We start from the raw sequence: 12,737 nt of genomic DNA, 5'->3' as shown, positions 1-12,737 counted from the left end.
AGTTTTAATACTGGGAGGCTCTGGCTGCCTTGGGCTCTCCCCATCCCCCACCCCTGAAAAATCTCCAAAGTACTTGAGTTTGCATTTGATGGCTGAGCAAAGAATAAAGCTACTTCCTCCCTTCTCCAGCAGGTTCCTCCACGGGAGAGCTTCTGGCAGGCTTTATCCACCTGCAGCCCCCAGCCAAGTGCTGTGTCTTACAATTAGCTATCTTAGGCCTCAGCCACTAGACTTGGGGTGCTCCAATCAGGCCAACAGACAGGCCCTGCCATAGGGGGCCGTTACAACCAGGAGGGGCACCATCTTGCCCAGATCCAGCTGGCCCTTTGTGTGTCTGCTCTTATCTTTAGGTTCACACTGTCTTTGCTGGGAGAGAGAATCCCATTTCCAATGGCAAGTCAAGACAGGTGTTCCAAGGTGCTCCAGACTCGAACTGCCCTGGGTCAGTGTCCCCACTGAGGGTGGTAACCCTCACTGTACTGTTTTCATCCCCTTGAACAGCTGCCCCAAATATCTGAGCCACTCCACTTTCTTTAAAGGGGCACAAGTCCTAGGCAGGGCCAAGTCATTAAAGGAAACTAACCAAAGATGTGGAGAGTGTGTGCTTATGCCTGACAGGATGCAGGTTAGGTGGTCTTGGAGGATACTGGAGCTCTGGAGCACCTGTCCCCCTTCACAGTATATCCCACACTCACCCAGGCTTGGGGGTTTTTAAATTTTTATTTCAAAAGCTTGGATAGCTTCAATATCCAGGTTGTGGCAAAATCAGGACACGTGTAAAATACCTTACAATACATTAGATTCCCGAAAGGTACCAAAAAGTACAGTAAAATTAACACTTCCATTATAGGAAATGTATGACACAAATAATATAAAATTAAAGGTGAAAAAAGGTGACACTGTTTTCCTAAGATACAATTTACTCTTTACAACCAGGGTCCACAGGTCCAGGCTGCAGAGCGGCCGCAGGAAGCAGACCCTCCAATCTGGCTCCGGGTAACTGGGTAATAAAAATGAGCCCATAATGCCGCTCTGGCCTCGAGACACCACACGCTGCCTAAAACAACTAGAGCTCTGGATATATTAAACAGGAGAGTGATTTCCAGGGGGGAAATTTTAAATAAGACGCACATGGGACAGCCCATAGAAAGTTTGCCAGGTTAAATTTGGTACATAATTGTGTTCACTCGATATCCAAACAAAGCGTGTGCGGTCAGTCGGACACTCCTGCCAAAGCCTCAGTATGGCTTGTAGTTATTCTGATGGCCACCGCGTCGCTGGCTCTTCCCGTAATTTGTACTACCCTGACCTAGGGACAAGAACAACAATGAGAGCAGCTACAACTTACTGAGCATTTACTCCTGTGCCAGGCGCTTGATATACATCCTCACCAGAGCCAACAACTCTGATAAGACATCTTCCCCACCTTCCTGAGCCCCAAAAGCTCAAAATCGGGTAGCTCCAGTGAGCAAGCCAGGCCACAAAGCCCAGCCTGTCCGACTCCAAAGCCCCTGCTGCCAGTGGCCCCTGCACTGTCTGTCCTGCCTCCCAGGGTGGGTGAGTGGATGGGGGCCTCCCTCTCTCCTACTTACTGTAGTCGTAGCCGGGGCCGTAGCCGTAATAACCATAAGGCGAGTAGTCGTAGCCGCCATAGCCGGGCCCGTAGCCCTGCTGGTAGCCGTAGCCCTGGTTCCAGTAGCTGCCGTAGCCCTGATTCCAACTCTGACTCTGACCTGTGGGGGGGAGCAGGGCACAGGGGCCCATGGACCATTTAGCACACGCAGGAGCTAGGATGGAGGAAATCCTGCCCTTTGGGTGGCGAGGTTACTATGGCAACTCAGAAAAGCCAAGGGGCTGCTGTCCTGGTGTAGAGGGAGGGCCCTGGGCCCAGCCCTGTACCTGAGACCCAAGCTGGGGGTAAGAAGGCCAGGCCAGGAGGGAAAACTAACTTCACTGGGGCAACCGAGGCAGCTCACTCTCATTCAAATCACCCTCTGCTCACCCCCACCCCCCCTGGCAGCTTGGCCTTAAAAAGGATGGAGTTCAGGCTTTGGAGTCAGAGGGGCCTGGGACGGAAGGAGGTTAAGCGCCTGGCACAGCCTTGCCCTACCCTTCAGCCCACCCACCCATGGGTGTACCAAGACTCAGGACAGCCACAGAGCCAAGCACACCCCGTCTTGATGCAGACGCCCCTCTGCCCTGGGGCCCCAGACCACATGAGAAAAATGGGCTCTTCTACTCCAAGCAGCAGCAGCAGCAGCAGCATAGCCTCAACCCAGGAAAACCATTCCTGATTCTGCCCACCCTGCTGCACCAAGCACCAGAGGCCAAGAGAGCCCCCAAAACAGGCACAGAAGCTCCATGCAGGCAGGGAAACAGGACTCATCTTCATCTGGGTTCCACTCACCTCCTCCACTTCCGCCACCACCACCGCTGCCTCGGTTCCCTCGGTTGCGATTCCCACGGCCCCCAGAGCCATACTGCTGCTGTTGATAAACCTCTTTGGGCTGAGCCACCTTGATTTCACACTGAAAGCCAAGAGAACAGTGGGTCATGCCAGTGGGACAAGCCCTGGGCAGGGAGTGTGCATGAAGGCCTTCGCTGACAAACGTTCAGGAGGCGGATCTTCTCTATCTGCTCAAGAACACATGCTGGGGTGGGAAACCACATTTGGACTAACTCTCAGAATCACAACTAAAATCTAGACAGACCGAAAAACTCACACAATGGGCTTTTTGGCTCAAGCCTTTCCCCAGAGTGCTTGAAACAATGGGATACACCCAATGGGATAGGTCTACTGATGGTCACCCTTGGGTGCTCTAACAAGTGGGAGAAGAGGGACAGCTGGACCAATGCCAGTCCAGTGTAGCAAGACACCACACCAGGTGTCAATCTGGTGCCACCTTGGGCAAGGGAGTCAGAGAAGGCTTCCCAGGTAAGGGATCTTAGAGAAAAAAGGTTCTTTTTTCCCCCCAGAAGAAATAAAAGCATTCCACTCAAACACACTATTGAGGTGGCAAACCTGACCTCCATCTTATAAAGAAAGCCACTGAAGCTCAGGGCAGCCTTCCCTAAGGCCATACTGCTCCCCCTTTCTCCTCCAACCACTGGTGTGCTGTTGGGATGGGCCAGATATCTGTGTCTTCTTAGGGCCCAGAGAGTCAATTTCCTTCTTGCTCAAAACTCTGAGGGTCATGGACCTTCAAGTGCTCCTGCTTTAAGTATATTTTTAAAAGAAAGTCCACTGACACATAACCCTCTCCATTAAGACCAATTAAAAAAACATTTTAGGGGGCTTCCCTGGTGGCGCAGTGGTTGAGAGTCTGCCTGCCGATGCAGGGGACACGGGTTCGTGCCCCGGCCCGGGAAGATCCCACATGCTGCGGAGCGGCTGGGCCCATGAGCCATGGCCACTGAGCCTGCGCGTCCAGAGCCTGTGCTCCGCAACGGGAGAGGCCACAACAGTGAGAGGCCCGCGTACCGCAAAAAAAAAAAAAAAATTTTACGTTAAGATGCCCCCATACAAGCATACTCAAAAAATCAGCAAATTACCGAGTGATGCAATCTCATGTTTTCTATCCTACTAAATTAAAAATACTGAATACAACCTGCTAAAATACACTTATTTCAAGATCAACCATTAGCAGTTTGACTAATGGTGCCCTAATAGGCTCTTCATGCCCATTTCACATCATGGCACAGAGACAAAGACCTCTTTCCATGTCACTGTCCACTGGGGTAACCACTAATGGATGAGGTCTCACCCAACAGCCCCTATGATCCCATCTCATTTTACATAAAATTTAGGGGCCCAATCCCAAATCCAATCTTTCCAAAAATTCCCAGCCAGGATTGAGGCTTCCAGGAGCCCCACGCTGTGTGTCCTACCTTATCTGGCTGCCACTCCTGCTCAGGCAGAGCCTGCCACACCTTGCCAGTGGGCCACACCCTCAACTCCCAACTGCCTCGGCCACTGGAGAACACAGGGAGCATGAAGTACCTACCCTCTCTCCCGTCCAGAGTTCAGAGGGAAGAGTTGCCCCTCACTGAACAGGACTCTCGCTTCCTGAACAGGACTCTCGCTTATCTGAAGTCAAAACTGACTCTAGATTTAAGGTGGCCAGGACCCTGGGAGCTCTCTGGAAAGGATCTTTGGGGTGGGGCTTAATTTAACCAGTAACCAAAGGGGATGGAGATAAAACAGATTTGGTTGTGGCAGGAGATAAAGATAAAAGCTCTACAACAACGTCCAAAGCAGGTAAGACTTCTCCACAGAAAACAGTAAATGGCAATTTTAGAATCTTCTGAGACCTTAACTGTAGGACTTACACACTTTGCACTCTACATCCCGAACACCATGACCTCTACCTTTAAGTCAGGAACTGAAGAGGCTACTCAGCACACACTCTATCCCATATAAGCCTCCCGTCCTCCAGTATTCTCCTGCCTCCCTCATATCCTGTCCTACCAGCCTAGGAGCTCCGTGAAAGACAGGACAACCTGCCCCTCCCCTATGAGGACAGCAAACAGTGCAGAAAACAGTAACGTATACCCTGGAGAACTCTTGGAGGTAACCCAATGCCTAATCCACGCCTGCAAAGGCCAGCTCTCCAGCAGAATGCCAAGCACACACAGCTGGGGACACCTTACCTTACTTCCACTGATGGTGTGGAACTTTTTCTCCAGAACTTTCTTCACAGGTTCCTCTTCTTTAAAGGTGATGAAAACAAAGCCTCGTCTTTTGTTCGACTTTGGATCCATTGGAAGCTCAATGGCTTCAATCTGCAAACATAAGCAAAGCTCAGGACCCTACCGCAGAGCCTATAAGGAACTCACAGGAGAAAACGTTCAAGAACACCAGAGTGAAAAAGAGCTCCAGCCAGCCAAGGTGCCAAGGTGCCAAGGACCAGGAAGAAGGCAACCTCGGTGCAGCTGGCAGACCACTCCGGAAGCCACACACTCACCTCCCCAAACTCGCCGAAGTACTCCCTGATCTTCTCCTCAGTGGCTTCAGGATTCAGACCCCCCACAAAAATTTTCTTTACTGGGTCTTTCTTCATGGCCATGGCTTTTTTGGGGTCAATGACACGGCCATCCAGCCTGTGCTCCTTCTGGTCTAGAACCTGTTCCAACAGAAGGGAGCTGGGTTCTAACTCAGCAGCATGACCCTGAACAAGAACCTTCTCTTTGAACCACAAGACTCCAACACAGGCACACAAAATGTGCTTCACTCCCTTCAAACTCTACCCCCAATCTGACTTCCCAACCCTATCTCCAAACTTCACTTGGTTTACCTAAACACCTATAAATCTATCCTCAACCCCCCCCCACCAGTCTTTGCCCATGCCGTACACCCCTCTTCCTGCCCAGGCAGCCCCAATTTAAGGCCTATCTCCTCCGGAAGTAAAGCAATAATTAAAAGCACAGGCTAGAGCTAGGCTGTGAGGGCTGGAATCCTCACACTCCACCCCTTACTAGCTATGTGATTTCTTCTACTTAACCTTCTGAGCCTTAGGTTTGTTTTCTACAAAATGAGTAAAATAATGTTTATCTCCTAACAACCATGGACTCTCTTCTAGTCCTCTCAATGAAATGTCTGCTTCAGCAGGGTCCAGAATAGGCACAAGATAATAAACGGTCAACCATAATCTGCCTGGACCACTCCTGCCCACTCACTCCTCCATTTAATCTCTACTTTTAATCCCTTCAAAAAGGAGAGCAGGAGTTCCCAACCTCTCTGCTTTTCCCAAAGCACCCAACCATGTGCAAAACACATAAGCCAATCATGGTCTAAGAACAGTATCCTCATAGAATACACAGACTTCTGATTATAAAGTACCCAGCTTACCTTCTCCACGCTGGCTGCATCTTTGAAGAGGATAAACCCAAACCCTCTTGACCGACCAGTGTTGGGATCCATTTTTATTGTACAGTCAACGACCTCTCCAAATTTGGTAAAATAATCCTTTAGGTCCTTTTTGCTGGTATCCCAGCTCAGGCCACCAACGAACATTTTTCTGAAATGGTGGGGTGAGAACAGGGAAACAAGCCTTAGAAAACTCATTTCGGAAGGATTGGCCCTAGCAAAACTTTCATTGAAAAGATTGTAAATAAAGCCACCATTCGGAACAAAGGTTTACCCTTAGGGCCCACAGGGTTCTACCTCCGGAAGATGTTAACATAACTCCGCTTCCCTTCCAAACCCAATCTTGACCGTAACAAAGCCTCAGGTGATCCGTACCCCCAAGGAGGTGGGGGAAAAGGAAGCACAACCTAGCCGGAGAGCTAGGCCCTGGGCACTCACAACTGTAAGGAATCTAATTTGTCTAACAACCGTGTATCAAAACGCTACGGTCCCTGCCACCTCCGAGCACTCGCTCTCAAGGAACTCGAGGCTTCCGGGGCCGAGGAGTTCAGGCCTTGACTCCGCCCTGGAAAAGAGGCGGAGAAGGAAGGCCCTGGCGCGCGCCAACTCCGCCCACGCAGCTCAGGCAGTCCGCGACCCGCCGGGCCCCGGGTCCGAGCGCACTCCGCTTCCGGGCGCCAGCCAGCGGCCCCGGGGCGGCGCCAAAGTCGACCCAACAAACTCCTGCAAACTCCGGCGCGCACGGAAAGCCGGCGGCGCGGGGCTGCTGCTCTGCGGGCCGCGAGCAGGCCCCGGCCGCCCGCCCCTCCCCCCGCCGCGTGGCGCCAACAAAAGGCGGCCCCGGAACAAAGGCGGCGCCCCCCGTCGGCCAGCGGCCGCACCTACCCCGCGTCCTCCTCGTTCTTGCTGGCGTTTATCTGGTCACCCTCGGCGCCGTTCTGGTTGCCGGCCTGGGGCGCCACGCTCCCGCCTCCGGCGCCAGCCGCGACCCCGGTGCCAGCACCAGTCCCGGCCGGCGACTCGCCTTCGGGGGCGGCCTCGTGTCCGTTCTCGGTGGCGCCCGTCGTCTCCATGGGTTGCTCCTCACCCGCTTCCGACATGCTAGGCCGTGGCGCGCGGCTCCTGCAACGAGCAGCCACGACGCATCAGGCCGGCGCCGCTCCCGCCCGGGTTCCCGCCCGCCACCCGCGGGCCCGGCCGCTCACCTCGCCGCCGATGACGCCGCGGGGCCCGCTCGTCCCCACCCGCCGGGAAGGCACCGCGGGCTCGGCCGCGCTCACGCTTGCGCTGCCGGGCCTCTCCCCCGTCTACCGACGGAGCCGCCGCGACCTCGCGTCTTCCTCCCTCGGCCTGCGCTGCCGCTGTCGCCGCTGCACGAAAGCCACCAACACAGAAGCTCTACCAGGCCCGCGCGGTGCTGCCGCCTGACAATGCCGACTCGTGGCGCTCTTTATAATGCCGGAGCCGAGGCCACCTCGCAACAAACCACATGCTCATTGGCTTCGCCAGCCGGTCACTCAACCCCGCGCCGGCTCCCCATTGGCCGCGGCGGCGCGCTCACGGTAAATCCAGGCGGGCTTTGTCCTCATCTTAGAATTCGCGCGAGCCGGGGCCTTGCAGAGGGTCGCCGGGTCCGGTGGTCCTATGACCCTGTCCCGAGCGGCCGGCGGCCCGAGCCCAGGGGCGGAGAGGCTCATTACTGACCGTTCGCCCTCTGAGGCCGTAGTCCCTCGTCCCGGTGCGCCCTAATCCAGCATTGGCAGCCTTGGCCACTCCGTTTCCCAAAAGAGGAAACTGGACTCAAGGAAGCCTCGGAAACCGAAGTCGCCCCAACTGGAAGTGCAGAACCCGGCCTTCCGAGATTGGGCGCGTAGTGCCCGCCAAGGCCCTCAGCTTGGTTCGGAGAAATTGGGACGGATCCCGCCCTCCCCCTTGACCTTGGTGCCGTCAAAGCCAAGCGCTCCCGCCACTTCTGCCGCCTCCCCCGGAGGTGAGAAGCGAGGAGGGGGCGGAGTTCATCGAGTGACTGTTGCCAATGGTGCTCGGCCGGGATGTGGCGGGAGAAACGGTGGGACCACGGTGTTCCCCAATCTTAGGTCGCCTGGCACCACGTTGACGACTGACATCAAATTTTTACTTTTGATTACTTAAACTCTTTCATTTATTTTTGCTAAAACCTATTTTTAAGAGAAATGTACCACTTCCTTGAAATCATGAAGTTTTGGGGGAAGGGAAGAATAGTTCTCTTTTTCTAATATACAAAACCCCTTAATATTTATCTACTTGACCACCAAGCTTGAAAGGCCTGCGTAATCCCACGATTCCTTTTAATCATATGGGTGACAAGCCCCAAATGAACCAGGATTAAAACCTCTGAAGCCTGGGGATTACCAAACAACAGCAGAACACAAGTAGCTGACGTCTCCCACTGGAATCCTGCTGCCAGGCCCGGTGTGATAGGCTGGGCATTCTGTTTTCTCATCTGGTCTCCTAACAGTCCTATGGAAGGTGGTACCATAATCAATTTATAAATGAGAAAACAAGCCCAGAGCCCTGGCCCAAGGCTCACTCCCTAAGTCAGCCAGCCAGTGGAGTTGCCATGAGAATGTGAAATGTCACAATTTCACATTTTGAAAAAATAATTTTTAAAAAATCTGAATATTTAGCCACACAACACTGCATTTTCCCCAAGGTATCAACCCCCTAGAGCTGAGCACCCACCCCAAGATGAGCAAATGCCTCTGGTTCATCCCAAGGCTCACCTGACCATTTCACTTTCAGGTTAGATTCCATAAACTGGAATTCACGTATCTCCATAAAACCTTGGTCATGTCACTGAAATCTGGTGGTAAGGCTTGCAGGGAAGTCCCTAACAAACTCACCACCCGACCTCCACCCCAGCCCTTGCCCACCCACAGAAATAAGGACCAGGGTTTTGGTCACAGGCAATAATGGGCACAGCTGCCCAAGCCAAGCCATGGAGAAAATTCAGGCAATCAAGGTCAAGTGTAGCCACAGGACATAACTAATGAGGGCATACATTCACTTAATCTCCTGCTCTTGTCCACATGGATTCCTTTAGCACAATTTGGGAAATGCTTTCAATGACATGTCAAGTCTGAGGATAACAACATTTGGATGGTGCTTCACAGTTTGCAAAATACTTTCACCAACATTGCTTTCTTGGAGCTTCAAAATACCTTCCTATGCAGTTATCCATAGTTTATACACAAAAACACTGAAATCACACAGCTGAAATCGTGGCCACAAAGCCAGCACTTCCAATTCTACATTGTCTCCAGGGCTCCTGACTACTCCTGACTAGGACAAGGGGGCTCTGAGCTTCTGAGTTCCCTGGTCTAAATTAGATCTCATATGAGATTAAATGACTTTGAGCCTCACATAAAGCACTGGCCTAGAACATACTTTATAAACTGTAAAGAACTGCAGACAAATAGGGGTCAGTCTTAGCACAGAATGCTTTTATACTGCATGCAAGGGTGCTTCTGACAGAGGCAGGGCACCACGCTGTTTGGAAGCAGCAGTAATTCCCTTTGACACAAGGGAATCTTGTTATTTGGTCCTAGTTGCAGACATGAGTTGAGGGCATCTTCTATGACAATGAGGTTCTCAAATCAGCAAGGTGCCCAGTTACCCGCCCTCAAAGTAAAGTCCCATGGCTTTGGGAATTCAGACTGTCAGGCAATACATGTGTAAGAATGTGTACAATCACCAATCTAGAATACAGAGGATAGACACAAAATGCATTTTGAAAGTTTTTTAAATTACATAAATTTTTCTTTTTTTTCTTATTTTGGCTGAGCCTGCAAGGTGGAAATTGCAGGAGTTAACTGCAAATATGTTGTGATTGTTGTGGCTGACTCCCATAGGGGGCCACTTCCCACACCACAGCTCCACGGGCTCCAGCTAGAGGTAACTTCTAAAACACAAGTTGGACCTCGTCACACTCTGCATGAAAACCGTGGCTGGCTTCCCAATACTCTGAGGATGAAGTCTTAACCCTGAATACAGGTGAGAGGGACAGATGGGGCTCACAGAAATCCATGCCTCCCTCCCTCCAACCTCTCTCCATCTTGAGTGGAAGAGTCACTTCCAGGCCTGAGCGGTTGAGACTGGGCGCTTCCCCCAGACTTCGCTTCCCCTGGAGACCATGTGTTCTGCATGTCAGAGCTACATTATAAAGAAGAGCTGTTCAGCCCACATCAGACTTGATGTGAGCAAGAAATGAACCTGTACTGGGTCAAGCCACTGAGATTTGGGGGTTTATCTCTAATTGGAGCCTAGCCAAGCCTGACCGTTCCACACGGCTCGAGCCACCCCAGTCACATCTCAGGCCCAGCTCTCCATTCCAGCTGTGCTGATTTATTTGCTGGAACTCACCTGCACCCTTCTGTCTTTCCACCTGCTGTTCCCTCTACCTGGAATATTCTTCCCCAAATCTTACCTGCCTACTCTACTTATCTGTTTTGGGTTGAATTGTATCCCCTAAAAGATCTGTTCAATTCCCAACCCGTGGTACCCGTGCATGTGACCGTATTTGGGATAAGGACCTTTGCAGAGTTAAGATGAGATCAGACTGAAGTAGGTGGGCCCTTAATCCAATATGACTGGTGCCTTATAAAAAGAGAAGACACAAAGACAGACACAAGGAAAACACCATGTGACAACAGAGGCAGAGACTGGAGTGACAAGTCTACAAACCAAGTGCCTTGGTCAGTTCAGGCTGCTATAACAAAATACCATGATCTGGGTGCCTTAAAAAACAAACTTATTTCTCACAGTTCTAGAGGCTGGGAAGTCCAAGATCAAGATGTCTGATGAGGACCTGCTGCCTAGTTTGCAGATGGCTATCTTCTTATAGTATCTTCACATGGCAGAGGGCAGAGAGAGAAGCAAGCTCTCTCATGTCTCTTCCTAAAAGGGCACTAATTACATCATGAGGGCCCCACTCATCTAAACCTAACTGCCTCATCTAAATGATGACCTCATCTAAACCTCATCTAAACCTAACTGCCTCCCAAAGGCCCCACTTCCAACTACAATCACACTGCGGATTAGGGTTTCACCATATATGAATTTGGAGGGACAAAAACATTCAGTCCATAGCACAAAGGAATACCAAGGATTACCAGCAACACCAGAAGCTAGGAGAGAGGCATGGAGCAGATTCCCCCCTACAGCCTTCAGAGGGAGTGTGGCTCTGCCAACACCTTGATTTTGGTCTTCTAGCCTCCAGAACTGTAAAATAATAAATTTCTTTTCTTTTTTTTCTGCTTTGTCAGACATTTATTTAGGTGTCTTGCTAGTACAATTTCCTGTTACCTGGGTTTGATATATAACCTCAAATTCTTATACTGCAATTTTTTGGGTATGACCAAATGTAACTTCTAAAAAAAAACAAGTACTGCTGAGTTTATTTATTCACTTACTGTCTCACAATTTTTATCCTTGCCTCTGTTATCAAGTAAACAGAGACAATAAATTTTTATTGTGTTACGCCCCCCAGCTGGTAGTGCTTTGTTATGGCAGCCCTAGCTGACTAATCCAACATCCATCAGACTTCAGCTTCCTCCAGAAAGTGTTCTGTCAGGCCCCAAGGAAGGGCCCCTCTCAGAGCACAGATCACACAATATTGACACTGACCAAGAGCTCAATGAGATCCTGCACCAGGTCTGTCTCCTTTGCCCTGACACCTCCAGTGGGCACTCCAATACCTGCAGACTGAATAAAAGGTCTCTTAACCAAGGTGACAAACTGGTTCCTAGTGGGCTGAATCTGACTTTCAGATGTGCTTGCTTGCCTATACAGTGTCTTGAACATGGTAAAAAATTATTTGCCAACATTTACAAAGTATATTTCTACAAAACATTACATTTCCAGGTACCTTTGGAAATTTTTTAGATAAAGTCACACTGGGCCACAGTCCCATGTGTCCACACGCAGCGGGAGCTGAGTCACACTGCCCCCCAGCAGGTGGAGCAGGTGCTGTCCAGCTCACTCCAGCCCTCACAAGGTCCTAATGTCTTGTTCCTGGGCCCTCTAAACTCATCACCATCAACTGAAAGCATTAGGGATGCCAGTCCCTAACTAGGCCTCCATGAAACTCAGCTTCTTCCTCTTGAAAACAGGGATGACAACACCTGCCTCTCAGCACTCCTGCAGGGCTCACAGACTGTCTGCCAAGAGTTTAGCACAGTGCCAGGCGGGTAGTAGATATAAATGCCAGCTGCTAGGACTGCTAACAACAGTAACAATAGAAGATCTCAGGGATGACTCCTTCAGCTGATGAGCTCCCCATCGTGTTGCAAATCAAATCCTCAAAACAGAAGTGGAAGATCTGGAGAAGCTCTACTAGCCAACGCCCTGCCCACACCCGCTAAGGTCACATTCTTGCGACAGCCACCCATGCCTAGTTTGAGTCTCAGAGGCAGCCTCTGCCCAGCAAAGGCCAATCAGAATTGCCTAGGACACCCTTCTGGAATCAGACCTTATTAGAATATGTGGTTCACATACAGACCTAAACCTCCCGGTCTCCTCGGAGCTTGCAGGGCTGCATTCAGTGGACATGGCATACAGAGGGGCCCAGCCTGGCTTCATATCACAATCTCCTGCGTAGTTTTTAAAACTTCGGATTCCCAGGTCCCTGGGGCTGGATTCTCACTTTTATACAGCATTCTGGGCACGGGGCATTGGGATAGGGACAGATTCAGGATGCACTGCTGCTGACCAGGTCGGGGACGAGCCTGTGAAACCAGGAAATGCCCATCTCCCTGCTGAAAGGCAGCAGCACCTCCTCATCAGAGCAGCCCTGGAGGGGCTGTGTGTGTGGTTTATCACTGCCACTAAGTCA

At 51.2% G+C, this 12,737-nt stretch overlaps 1 protein-coding gene across 3 annotated transcripts; it reads right to left on the bottom strand.

Moving 5' to 3' along the window:
• Window positions 1–701: 701 nt before the first annotated feature.
• Window positions 702–7,322, bottom strand: HNRNPAB (heterogeneous nuclear ribonucleoprotein A/B). 3 transcript variants are annotated; one of them, XM_065874774.1, is made up of 7 exons: window positions 7,072–7,322; window positions 6,752–6,988; window positions 5,849–6,017; window positions 4,965–5,123; window positions 4,651–4,782; window positions 2,408–2,528; window positions 702–1,309 (listed from the first exon to the last, which is right to left on the bottom strand). In XM_065874774.1, exons 2-7 carry the CDS (start codon window positions 6,964–6,966, stop codon window positions 1,239–1,241), a joined length of 867 nt encoding a protein of 288 aa, XP_065730846.1. In that variant the 5' UTR covers window positions 6,967–6,988; window positions 7,072–7,322; the 3' UTR covers window positions 702–1,238. The 3 variants fall into 3 exon arrangements, with proteins under 3 accessions (XP_065730846.1, XP_065730844.1, XP_065730845.1); XM_065874772.1 differs by lacking the exon at window positions 7,072–7,322 and adding an exon at window positions 1,593–1,733 and having other exon boundaries at window positions 1,239–1,309; window positions 6,752–6,966; XM_065874773.1 differs by lacking the exon at window positions 7,072–7,322 and adding an exon at window positions 1,593–1,733 and having other exon boundaries at window positions 1,239–1,309; window positions 2,426–2,528; window positions 6,752–6,966.
• Between the last annotated feature and the right edge of the window lie 5,415 nt (window positions 7,323–12,737).

The sequence above is a fragment of the Phocoena phocoena genome, chromosome 3 (assembly GCF_963924675.1).
Source record: "Phocoena phocoena chromosome 3, mPhoPho1.1, whole genome shotgun sequence".
NCBI classification, from domain to species: domain Eukaryota; kingdom Metazoa; phylum Chordata; class Mammalia; order Artiodactyla; family Phocoenidae; genus Phocoena; species Phocoena phocoena.
The sequence above is the reverse complement of the archived record's forward strand: the minus strand, read 5'-3'. Positions and strand labels throughout refer to the sequence as shown.